Raw genomic sequence first — 22,978 nt, 5'->3', positions numbered from 1 at the left:
TCTAACCCCGTGTATGTCGTTCAGTATATTTATTATATATCTATTTAGCTTTTTCTTTTGTCAGGATTATTGTACATGTTTACTGTATGTTAGTAGAAGTTAATATAACTGTTTTTGATCATAATTCAATATTCAGGGAACTGTTGGAACATATAGATTTCTAGAATGATCAGGATCCCGCCCGCTATCAAAGTTTTTTTCAGGATGGGTGTTCCCTATGACATCATTGCATGCTTTTATACTTCACCATCTCACTTGAAACCAGATTTGATGTTCTCTTGCCAATGTCCTGATGAAGGGAGCTGTGTCTCCAGAAACGCGTAGACTTGTGCATGTTATTAAAGAAGCATTAATCTCTTCCTGGATCCATTGAGTCCTTGGCGCGGAATTAAGACCCTTCTTCTATCACTCTCTGTTATCAGCCAACTTTGGGACTGCTGCCTGGACCTGGATCTTATATATGCCTGCATAGTGGTTGTGACTGGCACAACCATTATAGGTGAGTGTGTTTTTATTACATATCTTCCTCCCCTTTTGGGGTAAGACCCTATTGCGCTTTTCTTTCCACAGTTTCTCATCTAAGTGGCTTTTTCCAGCAGCTCCGTAAGGAATGAGTTGTATGGCGGTCGGATGTGCCATTTTGTAGCGATGATAAAAGTCCCCCATTCTGTGCATTGGTGCAAGAGAAAAGAAAGAGGCAAATAGCAACGACACCTTAAGGAAATCACACTGTTGACGTTTGTTATATATATATATCATTATCTTTATTATAATGTTCATTTCATGTAAATAGCCAGAAGTCTTCTAAACCCCGTGATTTTCCATATGCTCACCATAGGATACGGCGCCATTTTCATTTCACACAATTAACTTTATTTTATGTTATTTACCACGTGTGAAATTTAGTGCGCATAACGACTTCCCATGGCTCATAAATCAAGACTGATAACTCTTTGGCAATGAAGCACACAGGTAGCAATAACCAAACAAGCAAATCATATTATTCAAGTTCAATATTACTTATCTTTATTACAATGTTGATTACATGCAAATAGCCAGAAGTCCCATGAAAACATATTATCTCATAAATTATACCATTATGTTCCGGTACTATTTTTATTTCCCACAATTATCATTCCAAGAAAAGTTTCCTAAACTAAAGGAGCAAAAATAAACAATGAAGCAGAAGATTTTAATCTCTAATATAATAAAAGAACTATCCAATTGCCATGAAGGAATATTATGAAACTTTTCCAAGAATTTTGGAATTTTTTACTATAATTGTAGAATTTGAGGACTTTGAAGGCATCTTAGAAAAAAAAACATACAGCTTAAAAAGTTGAATCATAAAAGCAGGGGGCTATCCAACAAATTGCTGAACATTGTCTATGAGACTCAGCTAGCGCTGCTATTCTAACAGTAAATGGAGCGATAGTGATTATGGTATACCAGATCAACGCTCAGTTCATGGGATCTTTAGGACTTCTGGTGTTCCAACCCAAAAGATCACCAAGTTTCCACCAATTTTGTGGATAATTTGATTTTCTGGCCCAACTCCTTCAATTTTTTCGTTTCTACTCAAACCTACTTCTCTCTGTGAGCTGCAACAAATATGACGCCCTTATGGTCAGAAAGATCACTTTCAACCGTTCTCTTCATAACCTCACAGCGGTCAATAACAAAATCTTCTCCAACCAGAGCTTTCCTGACAAAATCTTCATCATAATGAAGAACATGGAACTTGTCTTTCCCAACAGTGTAACAAGTTGTTTCTAAACACCCTATTAGTATAATGTGTCCTCCAGGTTTAAGTAAGCCTGAGAACTTCCTGAGATATCTGATGTAATCCTCTTGGTCTTTGCTGATATTATCCAGGAGACAAGTGTTGATGATACAATCTGCTGGTGGTAAGACGATCGGATCCACCATGTTTTCTTTCTTGAGGTCACATTTCACAACATGTTGAATGGCCGATCTCATTTTTTCTTCTCTTTCCTGAAACTTTTCACTGCAAGAAAAAAATTAGGATAGTAATTGTCCCATTGTCCCCATCAAAAGTGATTGTTCCAGAGTCACGATTGGACCGTGACTTCCAATACTTAACGATATGAATACAAGCAAGGCCGGTTTTCTAAGGCTTCGATTCATTAAAGCTTTTCCACCAAAAGTACTTGTATGCAGCCAAGGATTGTGTACTATGTTTCTTCCAATGGAGGCCACTATTTTAGAGAACCTTATGAATTAATAGAATGATCTTTGTGAAAAAAAATTGCTATTTGATTTTGAATAGTGTAGGATTGCAAAAATAGAATATGTGCATAGCACTGTAACAGGATAATATGGGGAATAAGGAGGAAAGAGGTTGACCCTACAACTAAGGACCCTGAGCTGTCCCTTATCCCGAAGGTAGACTTTGTGGTAGTCAAGGTCGAGCCTCCACAGTGACGCTGTCTCCCATCAAGGCCCTAACAACTGTGCCCCCACCACCCAGGGGAATGACCAACACGGCGCCCAAACACCCACCTATAAGTAGAAAGATGGGGGTAAACAAAACTCACTCACACCAAAAACCTGCTCCAGGGGAAAACCAGAGGGGCACGGAGGAAAGAAAAATGACTCACAACAATTGCAACAGTTAGTAACAGATCTTAGCAGAAAGCCACAGACCTGTCTACTCTGTTCCTGTGCTAGCACCAACTAAGTTAAATATCCAGTAACCTCTCCAAGAAGTAGAGGGATTATACACAGACCGAAAATGATCAATTGCTGGCAGCTGTGGCAATGTTCTTCAGCTCGGCGTCCCTTTTTCACTAAGGTCCTCTTTCCACCAAGCTTACATTGTCGACGCATTTTTCACAAGCTTACCTCGTAAGGCCGACAGCTGAGGAACATTGTGAATGGAGCTTTCTATAGTGGCTGACAGAACAGGCAGAATAAGAAAAGAAACAGTTTTGGAGAATTAGAAAAGCGGGCTGTATATATGAAAAGTCAAAGACGGAGCGAGCAGGTGAAGAAAGTGTCTTCTCAGCTTCAAGGGTTAAAACTTATCAAGGCTAAGGGTGTGTTCTCATGGTGAGTATACATAGCAGATCATTGGCCTCGATTTTCCTAACAAAATACCTTCTGCATATTACAGTAGTGCCATTGGGGAGGAGATTTTACTCAAATTTATGCGATTTCAATATTTTCTTAGGGCATTGCACCATTCAACAGGGTTCTTGGGTTATGATACATTATCATTAGAGATGGCGAATAGTGAAATATTCAGGTTCGCTTTATCCGAATACCAAGTCTATTCCAGTATTCGTCATTAATAACAAACCATTTATGCCTCTGCAGGCAAAATAATCTACAGTTAGCCCTGTCTAGACAGTAGACCTGCCTCATATCTCTTTTTCATCTCACCTGTCTTCTTCAGTGTCGGCATGAAGTTTTGAGATGTGACCCCAGCAAAACGCTCCTGTCCGTGAGTCCACCCATCTCTTCAGCTCCATGATGCATCTGTCTCTAAATTTCAGCACTATGATGTGATTGAAATAATCACAGGCCGCATATAATTGATGAATCATGGAGCTAGTAGTGAGGTCAATCAAGACATCTCCTTTAACATGACCTGCAGAAAAAAAATCCAAATATTCAAATTGTTCCCAAAAATGAAGTATTTCTATCAGAAAATTTTTGTCATACACGTGTTTATTTACTTTGTGTGTATTGAGACAAAACAAAAAAAAAACAGAGTATAAAGGCAAATTGGACATAATTTCACACAAAACTCCAAAAAATGTGACGGACAAAATAGTTGGCACCCTCAACTTAATATTTGGTTTCACTCTTTGCCCTTTGAAATAAATAACAATCTCTTCCTATATATATCCACAAGCCTCTTAGGCGGGCTTTGCACGTTGCGACATCTCGCAAGCCGATGCTGCGATGTCGCACGCGATAGTCCCCGCCCCCGTCGCAGGTACAATATCCTTGTGAAAGCTGGCGTAGCGAAAATTATCGCTACGCCGGCTTCACATGCACTCACCTGCCCTGCGACCGTCGCTCTGGCCGGCGACCCGCCTCCTTATTAAGGGGGTGGGTCGTGCGGCGTCACTGCGACGTCACACGGCAGGCGGCCAATAGGAGCGGAGGGGCGGAGATGAGCAGGATGTAAACATCCCGCCCACCTCCTTCCTTCCACATAACCTACGGAAGCCGCGGTGACGCCGGTAGGAGATGTTCCTCTCTCCTGCGACTTCACACACAACGATGTGTGCTGCCGCAGGAACGAGGAACAACATCGGGCCGTCGCGTCAGCGGAATTATGGATTACACCGACGCTGCATCGATGATACGATTACGACGCTTTTGCGCTCGTTAATCGTATCATCAAGGCTTTACACACTGCGATGTCGCAGGCGATGCCGGATGTGCGTCACTTTCCATTTGACCCCACCGACATCGCACCTGCGATGTTGTAGTATGCAAAGCCCGCCTTACTCCTCTCACCTGAAGTTTTGGACTGTTCTTTATAAACGTCTCCGGGTCTCTCATATTTGACGGCATCTCTTCTTTTCTCCCAGCAGCAATTTTCAGATCTCTCCACAGGCGTCAATGGGATTTAGATCTGGGCTCATTGCTGCCAGTTCAGAACTCTCCAGCGCTTTGTTTCCATCCATTTCTTGGGACTTCTTGAAGTGTTTGGGGTCATCGTCCTGCTGGAAAACCCCTCACCTAAGATGCAGACCCAGCTTTCTGACACTGGGCTCTACATTGGTACTCACAATCATTTGGTAATCTTCATATTTCATGACATCTTGCACACAGTCAAGGCATGGAGTGCCAGAGGCAACAAAACATCTCTGATCTCCACCATGTGTTACTGTAGGTGCTGTGTTCTTTTCTTTGTACCCCTCATTCCATTTTCAGTAAACAGTAGAATGATGTGCTTTTCTAAGCTCTAGCTTAGTCTTAACTGTCCACAAGACACTTTCCCAGGAGGATTTTTCTTACTCACGTTCATTTTTACAAGCTTCAGTCTAGATTTTTTCTGTTTCTGTGTCAGCAGTGGGGTCCTCCTGGGTCACCTCCATAGCACTACATTTCATTAAAATGTGGATGGATAGTTCGGGCTGACACCGATGCCCCTGAGCCTGAAGGACAGCTTGAATTTTTTTGGAACTTGATTGGGCAGCTTATTCACCATCCGGACTATCCTGCATTTCAACCTTACATCAATTTTTTCTGCCGTCCCCATCCAGGGAGATTAGCTACAGTGCCATGTGTTGTAAACGTCTTATTTCTGTTGTGCAGCATAGACAAAGGAACATCAAGATCTCTGGAAAAAGATTTGTAACATTGGGATTCTAGATATTTTTTAATAATTTTGGTTCTGAAATCCTCAGACAATTCTCTTCTCCTCTTTCTCTTCTCCATGCTTAGTGTGGCGCACACAGACACACAATGCAATGACTAAGTCAACTTCTCCCCTTTTTATCTGGTTTCAGGTGGGATTTTCATATTGCCCACAACTGTTACTTGCCACAGGTGAATTTGAACGATGATAACAGCATGAAACAAAGTTGTATACCCACAATCTTGGAAATGTAACAATTTTGTCCCTATCATTTTTGAGATTTTGTGTGAAATGTTGTACAATTTGCATTTTTTTCTGTTTTTTTTTTCATTTTATTCCTGGTATGCCTCGGTGACATTTTGCCATGTGATCTTTTTGTCTCCTTCTTGAGCCACTGCTTGCTCGGTTCAAGTGTTAAATCCCTATTTACCTTCACATTTGCTTCTTTTCATATGGTGTGCGGTCATCACCTGTGTCTATTGCTCATTGCCTCTGTCTAATCACTTTCTGAGTGTTACTACTTATTCTATCGTTCTCCTGCCACTCATTGCTGGCTATATTCATTCCTGGTCAATTCTGCTAAGGAGTATCAAGCCCTTTGCTAAGAATTACCTGTTGGACAAAGACCAGTCTGAATTTGCACTGAACTATCTCTTTTGTCTTACCTGCACCTATCTTCAGTTTATTGGTTAGGATTGTGGGAGGTCTTCCTTTTTGCCATTATTATTTCTCCTTATTAAACTTGTGCTCGTATTTTGTGTTGCCTCACTTTTGGGTTTGGTATTTCTTTGTATGCCTGTTCTGCTGTGGTTGTGCTTAGCAACCTTTTCCCCTTGTTCCTTAGTAGGTACGTGAACACTCGATGGCTGATCAGGAAGTAGAGTCCAAGTGGTCATCTGCTAGTCCTGCGGTTAGGGATATTCCAGTCTGTGCAGGAGCCATTAGGGAGTGCACAATTGGAGTGCTAGTCTGTACTGGAACCAGAAGAGTGTAGGTGCAGAAAGATTGTGTTCCTATTCCCAGTGTTGGTATACTTATGTGTGCATAAAAGTTGCTTGTTCTCACCCACAAAGCTCCGTACATCTCCACCCTCCTCTCTGTCTATCGCCCTACCCATTTTCTGCGCTCTGCAAACTACTTTTGACTAACATGCTCACTAATCCGAACCTCCCACTCCCGGCTTAAAGGCTTCTCCCAAGCTGCACCCATCCTCTGGAATTCTCTACCCCAAGAAACTAGAACAGACCACAACTTACTCATCTTCAGATGCTCACTAAAAACACATCTTTTTAGGATCGGCTATCACACACCCCAATCAAATTCAATTCACATAGTCCCTCCACGACTTCTCAGAACATAACTCTCTGTCAAGCTCCATTGCAGCGAAAAGCATCTCAAAGATTGGCTGACGACTGGTTCAGGCAGTCTTTATCTATCGCCCATTTCTTTGAGATGGCTTGATTGTCAGTTTAAATGAGCACTTGTACCTTGCCCCCCCCCCCACCTCATTGTAAATTGTAAGCTCTCACGAGCAGGGTTGTCTTTTTTTATCTAATTATTGTATTTTCTATAACTGTTACTTGTTTGTATATGAACCTCTGAATTGTAAAGCGCTGCGGAATATGTTGGCGCTATAGTTATAAAGATTATTATTATTATTAGTATTATTATTATTATACACACAAAGGAAATAAGCATGTGTATGACAAAATATTGAAATAATTTTCTGAGGGGGTGCCAACACTTTCGGCAATGACTGTATATTAATCCCTCATAGATGTAGATATGCTATCACTTACAGCAAAGTACTTAAAAGGAGTTTGTCACTTCCAAAATTCAAATATTTGAGACTTGGGGAGCGGCGGTGGTGGAGCGGCTCAGAAGGTCCCAGAAGGCAGAGTAGGCGATGCTGCGGGCATGGAGGAGAGGGTGTAATATCTCAAGAGGGTCGGTGGTACTGCTGCAAGTTTGTGGGTTGTCACGGCGGTGGGCGCAATTGATCTGCCGGTTGGTAACTTTGAATCCCGTGCAGTTGATGAGATCAACTTCAAGAAAATGTCCACGGTGCATGTGCAGATCGACGCGATGGACTTCAAGAAAATGGCTGTGGTACCCTATCTGCGCATGAGCCGCCTCCACGATCAGTTTCTTGAAGTCGATCTCGTCAACTGCAGGAGATTCAAAGCAGCTTGCAGTTCTTGGCAGATCAATGGTGCTCTCCACCGCGACACCCCACGAGCCCGCAGTATCACCAACCCTGCACCACCACTGCCGACCCACTAAGCCATATGCGGTTTGTAAGATGCACCTCAATATTTCTCCCAGGTTTTGAGGAAAAAAGGGCGTCTTACAAACCGGAATATATGGTATTTTTTTTTACGAGCCATACGTTCCCGACCCCTGACCTAGTCGATTGCAATCCATTCCACTTCCCCTTATGTTGATTTACAGCCCTCCCTGCCCCTGTGGTGTTAAGGGGGCTTTACACGCTGCGATATCGTTAATGAATTATCGTCGGGGTCACGGTGTTTGTGACGCACATCCGGCGTCATTAACAATATCGTAGTGTGTGACAAGTACGAGCGACCTTAAACGATCGCAACAGATCGGTCAAAATCGTTTGCCGCGGAGAGGTCGTCCTGAAACTAAAAATCGTTCTCTGCTTATTAGCGATGTTGTTCCTCGTTCCTGCGGCAGCACACATCGCTGTGTGTGAGCGATGAACATCTCCTTACCTGCCTCCACCAGCAATGCGGAAGGAAGGAGGGGGGCGGGATGTTACGTCCCGCTCATCTCCGCCCCTCCTCTTCTATTGGACGCCTGCTGTGTGACGTCGCTATGACGCCGCACAAGCCGCCCCCTTAGAAAGAAGGCGGATCGTCGGCTAGAGCGACGTCGCAGGGCAGGTAAGTGTGTGCGCCACGGGCAGCGATTTGCCCGTGTCGCACAACCGACGGGGCCAGATACGATCGCTTGCGAGATCGCAGCGTGTAAAGTATCCTTTAGTGTGTGTGCACTCTCATTAAAATAAATATGATGGAAATCAAATTTTCTGCAAAAATTCAAGAAATTCAGAAATTATAAAAAATGACCCAATTAAAGATGTTTATATGTATCCACGTTTAAAAATTGTTAGCGTTCAGGGAGAGCGTTGTTCCTGTTTTAGAGGAGTGTTTTTTGGAGTGGAAGCGGAGGAGAAACAACATGTAAAGAAGATGTGGGAGTAGACTGAGCTCAGAATGCAGAGACAGCTCTCCAATGTGGAAACATATTAAGCAATAGAGGGGACTTTTATCAGGTAAGCTTGTGAAAAGTGTGGAGACAATGTAAACCTGATGGAAAGGGGACCTTAGTGAAAAAGGGACGCCCAGCTGAAACACATTGCCATAGAGTTAACTGCTCCAAGAGCGGCTCCTGATAAAGTAAGATAGCAGTGCCGGAGGTATGCAGCACAGTAACACACCTGGAGCAGTGTGGCTTTATATTGTTAGAACATGGCTAATCCAGGGAATAAGTGTCACGTGTATAGACAGGTTCAGGATCAAAGTTCTCTATTACCATCTGAAACCATGCAAATTTAAACTGTGTTATTTTCCTGTGGGTACTTTAGGGCTAACTTCTTCTCTAGTGCTGCAGAAGACTTAAGCGGGCTTTACATGCTACGATATATCTAACGATATGTCGGCTGGGTCATGACGTACGTGACGCACATCCGGCATCGTTAGTGATATTGTAGCGTGGGACAGCTATGAACGAGCAGAAATACTCACCTTCTCGTTCATCGCTGACACGTCGCTCATTTTCTAAAAATCGCACGTCCTGTTGTTCATCGTACCCGGGGCAGCACACATCGCTCCGTGTGACACCCCGGGAACGATGAACACAGCTTACCTGCGTGTCACCGGCAATGCTGAAGGAAGGAGGTGGGCGGGATGTTTACGTCCCGCTCATCTCGGCCCCTCCGCATCTATTGGCCGGCGGCTGCATGACGTTGCTGTGACGCCGAACTTCCCTCCCCCTTCAGGAAGTGGATGTTCGCCGCCCACAGTGAGGTCATTTGGAAGGTAAGTACGTGTGATGGGGGGGTTACAGCATTGTGCGACACGGGCAACAAATTGCCTGTGTCGCACAAACGATGGGGGCGGGTGCGATTGCAAATGCGATCGCACGATACATTGTAACGTGTAAAGCAGCCTTTACTCAGCTGCCAGAAGTTGATCATTTCCAGCCTGTATATAATCCCTGTGCTTCCTTGGGAGGTTGCTAGATATCCAACTCAGTTGGAGCTAGCCCAGGAGCAGAGAGGATGTGTCTGTTGCTGTCTGCTGTGATTGTATTAAGTCATTTCTACTACCTCCTTTTCCCTTTTCTTTGTACCCTCATCCGTGCACCTTTGGTTATCCCTGATGCAGGTTTTAGGTGTGTGAGTTTTGGTTTACCCCTGTCCATTGTTCTCTGTTGGTGTATTTTTGGGATCTCCGTCTCGGTCTGACCCCTGGTTGGGGGGGATGTAATAATCAGGGCCAGGATAGGAGACAGGGCTACGTTGCAAGCTCAACTCTGACTACCTTTAAGTCTGCCATAAGGGACAGCACAGGATCTCCAGTCTTAAGGCTGCTTTACACGCAGTGACATTGCTAGTGATGTCGCTCGTGAAAGCACCCGCCCCCGTCGTTTGTGCGTCATGTGCAAATCGTTGCCCATGGCGCACAATATCGCTAGGCCCCTTCACACGGACTTACTTTCCTAGCGACATCGCTCTGGCCGGCGAACAGCCTATTTTCTAAGGGAGCGGTTTGTGCGGCGTCACGACATCACACGGCAGGTGTCCAATAGAAATGGAGGGGCGGAGAGCAGCCCCATGAAAGACACGCCCACCTTGTTGCTGGAGGACGCAGGTACGCTGTTGTTCGTTGTTCCTGGGGTGTCACACGTAGTGATGTGTGCTGCCTTAGGAATGACGAACAACCTGCGTCCACAACGACCAATGAGATTTTGAAAATGAACGACATGTCAACGATCAACGATTTGGTGAGTATTTTTGATCGTTAACACTCGCTCATAGGTGTAACACGCAACGACGTTGCTAACGAGGCCGGATGTGCGTCACGAATTCCGTGACCCCAACGACATCTCGTTAGTGATGTCGTTGCGTGTAAATGGGCCTTTAGGGCCAGCTTAGGGGTCCCTGTGTCATCCTTGTCTCCTCATCACAATAATATTCTATCTGCAACTCTCACTAAAGAGCCGGTTGGTTGTAAACAGATAAATGAAGAATGCATAACTTGTTACTACCTGTAGTCAAGTTTATCTGAACATAAAAGAGACGTTTTTAAGCCATGGACTGATTTCTTTATTGTGGGTACGAGGAGACATGGTACCACACAATGTGCAACTCCAGAGAAGATGAAGGTTGCGGACAAAGAAGTACAACCACCACAACCCCCCACTTCCACTCACTCAACACAATTTTCTGTAGTGGGCACAGATGAGACCCTCCAACACGCATGCCGCCCCCGGTCACATTTACACAGATAACATTGATGTTGTAAATTAAATTGTTCTGTAGTAAAAGTATGGGGGGGAAAAATGAAACATTGAACAATACATACCTTCATTGAAATGAAATGAAAAAGGAGAGGGCGCTCCTGTGTGGAACCTTAAAAGCACAAGATTTAAGTGGTGTGAGATACACACTCACCTGATAGTGTTGTACAGCAGGTACAACACTGTATGATGCTGAAGGGGGAATCCTGGTTCACCGCTCCTCATCAGCGGGGATCCCGTCCTCTATGACCCGCAGGAATCAGCTCACACGATCGGGACTTCCACGTGTAGTGTGAAGCCGCCAGACCGGCGTCTGACAGCAGCTCTTTCTCCGAGACGGATGGTCCCGTGATCCCGGTAGCAGTGATTCACCAGCCCCTTGCATACACATCAAATGCATCGCAGGATCCTGATCTGGCTGCAGCAGCCCCGTGAGCTCCCAGAGGGAGATAATTTAGTGGAGAGCAAAAAAAAATAAAAAAAAAAAAAAATACCATGGTATCGGCCGCGCTACTCAGAAGAAGGTAGTGATAAGATTATTGATGAAGATTTATTAAGGATTAATATGCCACTACGCGTTACGGGGGTACATCCTCCCCCTTCCTCAGGTAGCAATAAAAAGGCAGGATATTGGATCTTATATACATGAATTGGGAGATAAAAAAAAGGTTCAAACCTTTTCCCACAATTAGATTAAATCCCCAACAGGGTGAAATCATTTGATCAATTAAGAACATTTCCCCATACAGGGTACTAGTATACATACATTCATGGTGAGAGACAATTGCATACATAGGTTCATAAAAACTATAGTTCATACTAAAATGTGTATTAAAAATAATGATAAATCAATTTACTGCAGCTATAAAAGAATTGTGTGTTACCAACATAATTATATGTACATATTACCATATTGTAATTATAAAAAGTGCTAACAAGCAAAATGATGAATAGATAAAAAAATGGATTAAAAATATGATTAGTGTAAAAAATGATAGGTATAAAAAATTCTTAATATAAATCCCCACTCCCTTCCCATAGGAGTTTGTATGCCTAATGGGAATAAATTATTGGTAAATTGATCAGTGGAAGAATTACGGTAGTTTCCCGTGGGAGAATAAAATTACATAACTTACATAACTAAATGTGAAACACTGGAGATATTGAATGAAATAATTCTCTTTTTTTTTTTTTTTTTTTTTTCTCTTTCTTTTCTCCTATACAAATATACATTCACATACATATATACACATACACACATACATATATATATATATATATATATATATATACATATATATACACACCATACAATAAAATGGGATACATGATAAAAATCGGTGGAGCTATGATCATGTGATAGACCATGACGAGCCGATCAATTATAAATTGGGTGAAAATTAAGAGGAACCATTTGATTGGAATAAATATGGAAGAATTAAATAAATTACAATAGATTGATGACCAGGGGAATCATTATACATACAAGGGGGAATCTAGTGGTTTCAAAAATAAATTATCAATTTGTTGATTCTCAAGTCTATTATATGATAATACTATTCTATTTCATTTTATTTAATTCGCTCTGTCATAATATTTAGACCTTCTGGATATAGGGTAGCTAATTTAAATATCCAGAAGGACTCCCGTTCCACTAGTTTCCAGTATCTGTCTATATCATCTGCCATAATTTGTTCAATGATCACTGTTTTGAACGTGTCCCTATCTTTATTGTGTTCGCATAAAAAATGTTTCGATAAACTATGGGTAACTGTACCATGACGGATGTTATATCTATGACCGTTTAACCTATTGTGTAGCATTTGTGTTGTGCGACCTACGTATTGTAGGCCACAAGGGCATTCCAACAAATAAATCACATAGGAGGTGGTACAAGTAAGATATTGTTTTATAAAAAATTCCTCCCCCGTAATGTTGGACTTGAATGATTGTATGCCCTGTTTTAAAGTTTCACAGCACAGACACCTAGATTGGCCACAACGATAATTACCTATTGGTTTCATGGTATCTGACCCCTTTTGCAGCACAACAGGTTTATCATTCGGTATTTTACTGGGAGCAATCATATTTTTCAAAGAAGCAGAAATTTGAAAAATATAAAACAATATCTTACTTGTACCACCTCCTACGTGATTTATTTGTTGGAATGCCCTTGTGGCCTACAATACGTAGGTCGCACAACACAAATGCTACACAATAGGTTAAACGGTCATAGATATAACATCCGTCATGGTACAGTTACCCATAGTTTATCGAAACATTTTTTATGCGACCACAATAAAGATAGGGACACGTTCAAAACAGTGATCATTGAACAAATTATGGCAGATGATATAGACAGATACTGGAAACTAGTGGAACGGGAGTCCTTCTGGATATTTAAATTAGCTACCCTATATCCAGAAGGTCTAAATATTATGACAGAGTGAATTAAATAAAATGAAATAGAATAGTATTATCATATAATAGACTTGAGAATCAACAAATTGATAATTTATTTTTGAAACCACTAGATTCCCCCTTGTATGATAATGATTCCCCTGGTCATCAATCTATTGTAATTTAATTCTTCCATATTTATTCCAATCAAATGGTTCCTCTTAATTTTCACCCAATTTACAATTGATCGGCTCGTCATGGTCTATCACATGATCATAGCTCCACCGATTTTTATCATGTATCCCATTTTATTGTATGGTGTGTATATATATGTATATATATATATATATATAAATATATGTATGTGTGTATGTGTATATATGTATGTGTATGTATATTTGTATAGGAGAAAAGAAAGAGAAAAAAAAAAAAAAAAAAAAAGAATTATTTCATTCAATATCTCCAGTGTTTCACATTTAGTTATGTAAGTTATGTAATTTTATTCTCCCACGGGAAACTACCGTAATTCTTCCACTGATCAGTTTACCAATAATTTATTCCCATTAGGCATACAAACTCCTATGGGAAGGAAGTGGGGATTTATATTAATAATTTTTTATACCTATCATTTTTTACACTAATCATATTTTTAATCCATTTTTTTTATCTATTCATCATTTTGCTTGTTAGCACTTTTTATAATTACAATATGGTAATATGTACATATAATTATGTTGGTAACACACAATTCTTTTATAGCTGCAGTAAATTGATTTATCATTATTTTTAATACACATTTTAGTATGAACTATAGTTTTTATGAACCTATGTATGCAATTGTCTCTCACCATGAATGTATGTATACTAGTACCCTGTATGGGGAAATGTTCTTAATTGATCAAATGATTTCACCCTGTTGGGGATTTAATCGAATTGTGGGAAAAGGTTTGAACCTTTTTTTTTTTCTCCCAATTCATGTATATAAGATCCAAAATCCTGCCTTTTTATTGCTACCTGAGGAAGGGGGAGGATGTACCCCCGTAACGCGTAGTGGCATATTAATCCTTAATAAATCTTCATCAATAATCTTATCACTACCTTCTTCTGAGCAGCGTGGCCGATACCGTGGTATTTTTTTTTTTGCTCTCCACTACCTTCATTGAAAGTTTTTCTTAGATTTTCAATGGGAAATTTCAAAAAATCCTCTTCAAAGACCATGTCTGGGCTGTCTGACATGTAATCAGTATGGGGAGATAAGGTATGCACACCAGTGACTATGTAAGGGGAATACATGGAATAGCAGAAACTGCTGTGTGAATACTGACTTGAAAAATCCAATAGCCATATGTAAAGTGAAAATGTGAAAAATGGAATCTGCATTACTGCCATGAACATATGAATCAAGAGAAATTTAGCTACTGAATTGATCAATGCAATAGAGCCCCAACACTACGCCAAAGTATTTCTCTACGTTGGGGTCCCTAGCTTGTGTGTGTCCTCTCATGCAGTTAAAAAACTTACCGTGTATGGGAAGCTGAGACCCAGGCTATATATGCGTATGATATGGATTGATATTCAGACTTAGAATGGTGTTCCAAACGTTATTCCTCATTTGTTAGTTGTTTTTCGTTTGTGAACCCTCCCCAACCACACCTATTACCAATCCACATTATACGCATATATAGCCTGGGTCTCAGCTTCCCATACACGGTAAGTTTTTTAACTGCATGAGAGGACACACACAAGCTAGGGACCCCAACGTAGAGAAATACTTTGGCGTAGTGTTGGGGCTCTATTGCATTGATCAATTCAGTAGCTAAATTTCTCTTGATTCATATGTTCATGGCAGTAATGCAGATTCCATTTTTCACATTTTCACTTTACATATAGCTATTGGATTTTTCAAGTCAGTATTCACACAGCAGTTTCTGCTATTCCATGTATTCCCCTTACATAGTCACTGGTGTGCATACCTTATCTCCCCATAGTGATGTTTTTTTAGGTTTTTGCACCCAGTTCAGACTTAGAATGGTGTTCCAAATGTTATTCCTCATTTGACATGTAATCAGGGCTGCCATCAGGGCATTACTACTGTGCCTGGTGTACTGGGCAGGGTGAAGAGAGGGGGCCCGGCGGGGCCAGCTGAGCCAGGGACAATTACTTCATTTTACTAAGGCCCGGCCCAGCAGGGCCCTCCCCCCTCTTCACCGAGCCCCAGTCACAGTCACAGCAGAGGGGCCAGGCATTGCTGATTTTGCCACTATACACGTGGCTAATTTGCATCGCATGCAAATTAGCCACGTGTGCTGGAGATACCGCTTATGCAGCTGCACTGAGCCCCGAGGTTCAGGGGGACTTTGTCTGACCTGTCAGGAATGAAGGTAATCTGACCTGTAGCTGCTCAAGGCTCTGGGGGCTCTTGGCCAGATTTCCCTCATCGCATGCAGCGTGCCGGGCAGGGAGCGATCCGCAGCTCTGTACAGTGTAGAGAGCGGAACTCAGGAGTCCGTCCTCTGCTCCTTGCCCTGCACTTTTCTGTGTGATACAGGCGCGCACTCCTTGATGACGTCATCACTAGAGATGAGCGAACCGGCCCCGGTTCGGCTCGAGTTCGGTTCGCCGAACGGAGGTCTCGTTCGAGTTCGGTTCGTCGAACGTTCGACGAACCGAACTCGAACCGCATAGGAAACAATGGCAGGCAATCACAAACACATAAAAACACCTAGAAAACACCCTCAAAGGTGTCCAAAAGGTGACAAACAACTCACAACACAACAAAAAAACATGGAAAAGTGACAAGGACATATACTCATGCGAAAACAAAAGATCAGGACAAGGAAAAAGAGGAGGACACACAGATATGAGTATATGCAAGGGAACGTCGATGCCATTACTGTGCAACTTGAGCCCTGCTCATTTTAGGCTTCCAATCTGGATAAATTGCCTGAGCTCACCACATACGCCTTGGGGATCTCGTTGTGTCCCGCAGCCAGCGTTTTCTCGGAACGTGTCCTCAGTGCTGCTGGGGGTGTGCTGACAGCTAAGCACACGCATCTGTCCACTGACAATGTGGACAGACTAAGGTTCACCAAGATGAACAAGCCATGGCTCTCAGAGGACTTTTCTTCCCCTGGGTCATCCAGGGGAGGCGAAAGGCACACGTATTTTTGAGAGTGCTTCATGTAAAGCATGTTTTTCATCTTGAAAATGGGGGTCAACTGATGCCAGTCAAGTGGGGTGTGTGTGGCCTAATTAGTGGAAACGAGGGAGACTGTGGTTGGAGTCCCCTCGCTTTTGAAAAAAGAACCAAGATGAACAAGTCATGGCTCTCAGAGGACTTTTCTTCCCCTGGGTCATCCAGGGGAGGTGAAAGGCACGTGTATTTTTGAGAGTGCTTCATGCAAAGCATCTTTTTCTTTTTCAAAAGGGGGGTCAACTGATGCCAGTCAAGTGGGGTGTGTGTGGCCCAATTAGTGGCAACGAGGGAGACTGTGGTTGGAGTCCCCTCGCTGTGTTTCTAAAAGAACCAAGATGAACAAGTCATGGCTCTCAGAGGACTTTTCTTCCCCTGGGTCATCCAGGGGAGGTGAAAGGCACGTGTATTTTTGAGAGTGCTTCATGCAAAGCATCTTTTTCTTTTTCAAAAGTGGGGTCAACTGATGCCAGTCAAGTGGGGTGTGTGTGGCCCAATTAGTGGCAACGAGGGAGACTGTGGTTGGAGTCCCCTCGCTGTGTTTCTAAAAGAACCAAGATGAACAAGTCATGGGTCTCAGAGGACTTTTCTTCCCCTGGGTCATCCAGGGGAGGTGAAAGGCACGCGTATTTTTGAGAGTGCTTCATGCAAAGCATCTTTTTCTTTTTCAAAAGGGGGGGTCAACTGATGCCAGTCAAGTGGGGTGTGTGTGGCCCAATTAGTGGAAACGAGGGAGACTGTGGTTGGAGTCCCCTCGCTGTGTTTGTAAAAGAACCAAGATGAACAAGTCATGGCTCTCAGAGGACTTTTCCTCCCCTGGGTCATCCAAGGGAGGTGAAAGGCACGCGTATTTTTGAGAGTGCTTCATGCAAAGCATCTTTTTCTTTTTCAAAAGGGGGGTCAACTGATGCCAGTCAAGTGGGGTGTGTGTGGCCCAATTAGTGGAAACGAGGGAGACTGTGGTTGGAGTCCCCTCGCTGTGTTTGTAAAAGAACCAAGATGAACAAGTCATGGCTCTCAGAGGACTTTTCTTCCCCTGGGTCATCCAGGGGAGGTGAAAGGCACGCGTATTTTTGAGAGTGCTTCATGCAAAGCATCTTTTTCTTTTTCAAAAGGGGTGTCAACTGATGCCAGTCAAGTGGGGTGTGTGTGGCCCAATTAGTGGAAACGAGGGAGACTGTGGTTGGAGTCCCCTCGCTGTGTTTGTAAAAGAACCAAGATGACCAAGAGGTCTCAGAGGACTTTTCTTCCCCTGGGTCATCCAGGGGAGGTGAAAGGCACGCGTATTTTTGAGAGTGCTTCATGCAAAGCATCTTTTTCTTTTTCAAAAGGGGGGTCAACTGATGCCAGTCAAGTGGGGTGTGTGTGGCCCAATTAGTGGAAACGAGGGAGACTGTGGTTGGAGTCCCCTCGCTGTGTTTTACATGATTTTCGAAGGGCATGGCATGCCTAAGAGGTTGAGTTTCATCATCTGCAACTTGTTGGCAACAGAAAGGCTGCCTTTACACCCTTTTGAGACTGAGGATTTTCGAGACCTTATGCCCATTGCAGTGCCCCAAGAGCCAATGGCCAGTCGTCACTCCTTCTCCAAGAAAGGCGTGCCCGCGCTACCACAGCAGGTTGCACACAACCTCACCGATTCCTTGAGAAACTCTGTGTGTGACAGGGTGCATTTCACCACAGATACTTGGACCAGTAAGCATGGACAGGGGACTTATATGTTGCTGACTGGGCACTGGGTAACTATGGTGAGAGATGGAGAAGGGTTTGCTGTACAAGTCTTGCCGTCCCCACGACTTGTGTGTAAATCCTTCCTCTGTATGTACAAGTTCCTCCACTGCTTCTGCCTCCTTAACCTCGTGTGGGTCCTCCACCTCGGCCCAAACCCTGTGTGGTCAGGCCACCCTTCCTTGTAACTGCGCCCAAGGAATCCCACACACCTCCTTACTATGCTGGCAGCACAGCTCAACAGCATGATGCGGTCGACTCTTTACTTAGAAATGTCTGGGAAATGTGAGTCACACCGCTGAGGAGTTGTGGACGGTAAGCTCTGGAGAGTGAGACCGAGTTTCATCAATAGTTGTCTCCACTCAACCAGCAGCCAAGGAAGGTCGGGTGCGACAATGATGCAAACCAGTCTGCGACCCTTCTTCAGGGCAATGTGACACATGTGCCTTGTATGGCTCACGTGTTGAACCTGGTTGTCCAGCAATTTTTAAAACACTATCCCGGCATACATGGCCATCTGCAGAGGGCACGGTGTAACGCCTGCCTGGATTGACACACTCAGATGGGCTGTAAAGGATAGGCTAGAGGCAAGCCACTCACCAAGCTGGACACCCAGAACCCTGAAACCCTTTAACCCCTATACAGTGATTTGGAATTACACAGGGCCCAAGTTGATCAATACCTGTGGAAGGCTGCAGTTCCAGAGAATAGTAGTCATGCAGGGTCAAAAACATTAATTGAGGAAGAGGAACAGAATGGGATGGCCAGGACTTAATCAGAAAACAAGCAGAGGTGAAATGCGGATCGGTCAACGAGGTACATAAACAGCAAGCAGGAAAAGTAGTCACAGGTAACAAGCACACAAACTCATAAAACTGAACTGGGGGTAACAGTAACAAGAGGTTCATAGCTTTGTCTGGCAGTGGTCTGCAGAGAGGAGGGGCCTAAAAAAGGGTGTGGTGTCCTCCCATTGGTTGTAGCTGAATGATGGTACTTCATTTGTGAGGTACCCACCACCTACATTCAGCCTGTGGTTCTGTATCTGTCAAGGTAACGCAACCCAGTGGGTGACCATAACCTGCGTCCACCTGCGCCGCAGGCATCGACTCCTTTCCCATCATCAGCACTATGCACGAAAGGAACATGTTGTCACCTGGCGACCGGAGTACAAATTGATTGAGTGGACTACGTTGGTGACTTAACAGCCGTGTGCGGCAATGATGCAAACCTGTCTGCAGCCCTTCGTCAGGGCAATGTGACACACGTGCCTTGTATGGCTCACGTGTTGAATCTGATTCTCCAGCAATTTTTAAAATACCATCCCGGCCTACATGGCCTTGTGCAGCGGGCACGCTGCTGTGTGCTCACTTTCATGCTTCGCACCCAGCAGCTCAACAACTTTCATCGCTCCGGAAGTCTTAGGGCCTGACGGTTAAACGCCTGAAATGCGATGTTCCGACACGCAGGAATTGGAATCTGCACATGTTTCAGCGTCTGTGGCAGCACCGCAGAGCCCTGCTGAAATACGGTCTGACGTATACCCTGGGCTAACTTGATCCAGAGGTGGTGTAGATCACGCTGCTGGAGTGGTGTCAGATCAAGGACCTATGCACCCTTCTACACAGTTTACAAATGTCGACGAAGATGTTTAGCACTGGCAATGTCATTCTCAGCGTGACAATTCTGGTCATCTACAAGATGGAGCACACTGTAAGCATTATTCAGAGTCAGGTGTTGGTCCAAGAGGAAGGAGAGGAAGTACAGGAAGAGTCATATGCAGAAGGGATAACAAGATCTACAAGGTCCAGACGGTGAGCGGCACCTAGGCGGAAGTCAAGGGACGGTGGAGGAGAGGGATTAACAAGGGTGCATAGTATCTGCAAAAATTGTTGAGGAATGTGCAGGAGCCATGAAGAAATGGAGGACGAACTTGCGATGGGCATGGAAGACTCACCAGATGAGGGAGAGCTTGCTCACATTTCGGTTGTGCGAGGTTGGGGGGAGAGGGCAGAGGAAGGAGGCACGATTCTCACCTCTCTGCCACCAACACACCAAGGACTTGATCCTCCTGGATGCACAAGACACATGAGCGCCTTCTTGCTGCACTACCTACAACATGACCCTCGGATTGTACGAATTCGAAGTAATGCTAACTACTGGGTTGCCACACTGTTAGATCCCTGGTACAAGACAAAATTTGGCGAAATAATTACTGCCATAGAAAGGGACGCACGTATACAGGAGTATCTGCAGAAGGTGGTACGAATTCTTAGATCTGCTTTTCCAGTAAACACCAGTGCTGCACAGAGTGAATCTCAACGCTTTGTCATGGATAGGAGGAAATGGGCTTTTACTTGTCCACATCTGAGGGACCGAGGGCTGGCTGCTGTGCTGAGATGGCATTGAGTACGGTGTCCCTGCAGAGTTGCACTTTTGGTCATATACCAAATGAGTTGAGAAAGGACAAATGCTGGTGGAAAGGGGAACAGGTGTGTTGGAAAGGGGAAAAAAGTTTTTGTCCGTGGGTTTGGTGGTTAAGCAAAAGTAACATTTGCTGAAGAAATACCATCTGTTACGGTGGGACTGGCAGATTTGGATAAGGTGGTATATACTATGTTACCGTGTCACGGGCGGGGAGGAGGGTGTCAGCACTGCGCTCACCCCTCTGCTCGGGTCCGGCTGCTGCTGCTCAGTGGTGGCTCGAGTGGTGGGCCGGATCCCGAGGGTTCTCGAGCGGCGCTCCTCACCCGTGAGTGAAAGGGGATTGGGTTTTGGGATATAGTTTATTGTCCGTGACGCCACCCACGGTTGTGGTGATTTGTTGACACCACCGCTGCTCTGTATGGGGATCCCGGGAGTGATGGTGTGGAGCAGCAAGTTGTTGTGTTGCCCCTCCATGGGTAGGGGTTGGTGATCCCGGGGCCCAGGGATGAGATGGGAGATGCAGGGCCTGGTGGGCGCAGGGACGCGGGGGCAGCGCTGCCTTGCGGCACTGTGGTACTCACTCAGCCTGAGACGATGACACAGTTCTCGGTAAAACACACGGCTGGAAAGACGGTTCCCACGGACGGCTGCACTTGCTTTTCCCCAGTAGTTGACGGTGACGGTCCCTTTGTCCTGCACCTATGATGGTTGTGGTTGAGATGGGTTCCCACCGGTAACCCGCTCCCCGGCTTGGATATAGGCCGGAGGAGCCCTACTCTTTGCCCGCAGGCGCTGGCCCTGAGAAACTGGTGCCCTGGCGGTGGCGGTGTCTCTCCGTTACTGGTTGGACTGTTGCCTTCAATTGAAACTTGGTTGTTTGGAGACGGTCGTCCCCTTCACTGACGGATTTGGCAAATTATGGCGACTCCTAGCCTTGCCGGGATCTGAGAGGCCCCTGCCCTGGTGCTTACTGTTCCTTGTACACTGCTCCAAACCGCCGGGTCACCACCCGTCCGCGGTCCTTCCAGTGACCTCCGAGCAGTCACCCCTGCGGACAATCACCGCCGTCTGCTGACCTTGCTGTCACTCAGCCCGGGGTACACACCCGGACTCACTTCAGGCTTTTCAAACTGTCACTGCTCTTACTTTCCTCCTTTACCACTTTACTTCACTGTTTACTCAAGCTCTCCCTGAGCTAAACTGCTCTCTAGCCCTCAGCTAGACTTCAACTCCAAACTTCATCTGCTTGTTTACTCCTTCACTTCCCTAGCTTAACTGCCTGGTTTTCCCGCCTCCAGAGCTGTGAACTCCTCGGTGGGCGGAGCCAACCGCCTGGCCCACCCCCTGGTGTGGACATCAGCCTCTGGAGGAAGGCAACAAGGATTTTTGGGTTAGCTGATGTGCCTAACTGGGGTGTAGGGTGTGGTGGTGTAATGACCTGTGACCCCTGGCTTGCCCAGGGCGTCACAACCGCTATATACCGAAAATTAATAAGAAAAGAAAGAGAAAGGTATATATCCCCATCAGCAGTCAGTGTCCACCGTGCTCCCAGATGGAAAAGGAGAGGTTGGCAACTGGAAGGTTCGGTGGAGGATACAGAGCTGTGTGGCTATGAAACTAATAGTAGCCTGAACCGAGTTAGACGCCACTCGGATCTGGAGACTGGGAGTCCTGTTAGCGTCACAGGGTCCACACGCCCACCCAGCCCAGGAACTCCCTGTTAACATCACAGGGGCCATTCAGTACGCTGACCGTGTGCATTGGGGCCCCACCTGTGGACAGCAGGCACATCAGCAGCAGCAGGCCTGTTAATGCCACTGGGCTGCACAAGCAGGACTTGTAGGACAGGAGCTGGTCTTAACCGTTCTGCGTTACCAACTGTGGTGGCGGCCTGCATCAACGCCCTATCCCTGCCTACCTCTGGCCTAAAGCCGCAATGGGTTCAACACATGGAGGTGTGCTCTTTCGGAGCATAATAGAAGACTGCGCACCTCCCTTGTTGGCTCCAGCCCGTTTTATAACCTGGGTCCGCCCCAAACCAGGGTGGACCACAATGCACCTCCTGGAGACAAAAGCAGAGTGACACATCATGAGTGGCATAACTAGCGTCCTATTTGGAACCGCAACTTCAATAATGACCTCATGGCTGCCACGACACAAACACCTCACCAGTCATCGTCTGACCATCAATAATGAGGTGACAAGTCATAGGGGTGGGCCTCTGCAAGCCATTTGGGAGTGGCCTGGACACATCGTCAGGACACCTGATGCCCTGTGGTCTATATGGGCCACCCCACATCAGGGGCAGGGCCAAAGAGTTCATTACCGGACCTAGTTTCTGATGC

At 45.0% G+C, this 22,978-nt stretch overlaps 1 protein-coding gene across 1 annotated transcript in view; it reads right to left on the bottom strand.

Annotated features, from left to right (window-relative positions):
- Positions 1 to 1,051: 1,051 nt before the first annotated feature.
- LOC142256248 (nicotinamide N-methyltransferase-like) overlaps positions 1,052 to 22,978 on the bottom strand; it is a 30,386-nt gene continuing 8,459 nt past the window's right edge. The window contains exons 2-3 of the mRNA XM_075327826.1: positions 3,406 to 3,613; positions 1,052 to 2,008 (exon numbers count right to left, since the gene is read on the bottom strand). Coding sequence (XP_075183941.1) covers positions 1,585 to 2,008; positions 3,406 to 3,613 — 632 coding nt within the window. The 3' untranslated portion in view covers positions 1,052 to 1,584. The remainder of the gene's footprint in view (positions 2,009 to 3,405; positions 3,614 to 22,978) is intronic.

This window comes from Anomaloglossus baeobatrachus, chromosome 11 (assembly GCF_048569485.1).
Source record: "Anomaloglossus baeobatrachus isolate aAnoBae1 chromosome 11, aAnoBae1.hap1, whole genome shotgun sequence".
Taxonomy (NCBI): domain Eukaryota; kingdom Metazoa; phylum Chordata; class Amphibia; order Anura; family Aromobatidae; genus Anomaloglossus; species Anomaloglossus baeobatrachus.
The sequence above is the reverse complement of the archived record's forward strand: the minus strand, read 5'-3'. Positions and strand labels throughout refer to the sequence as shown.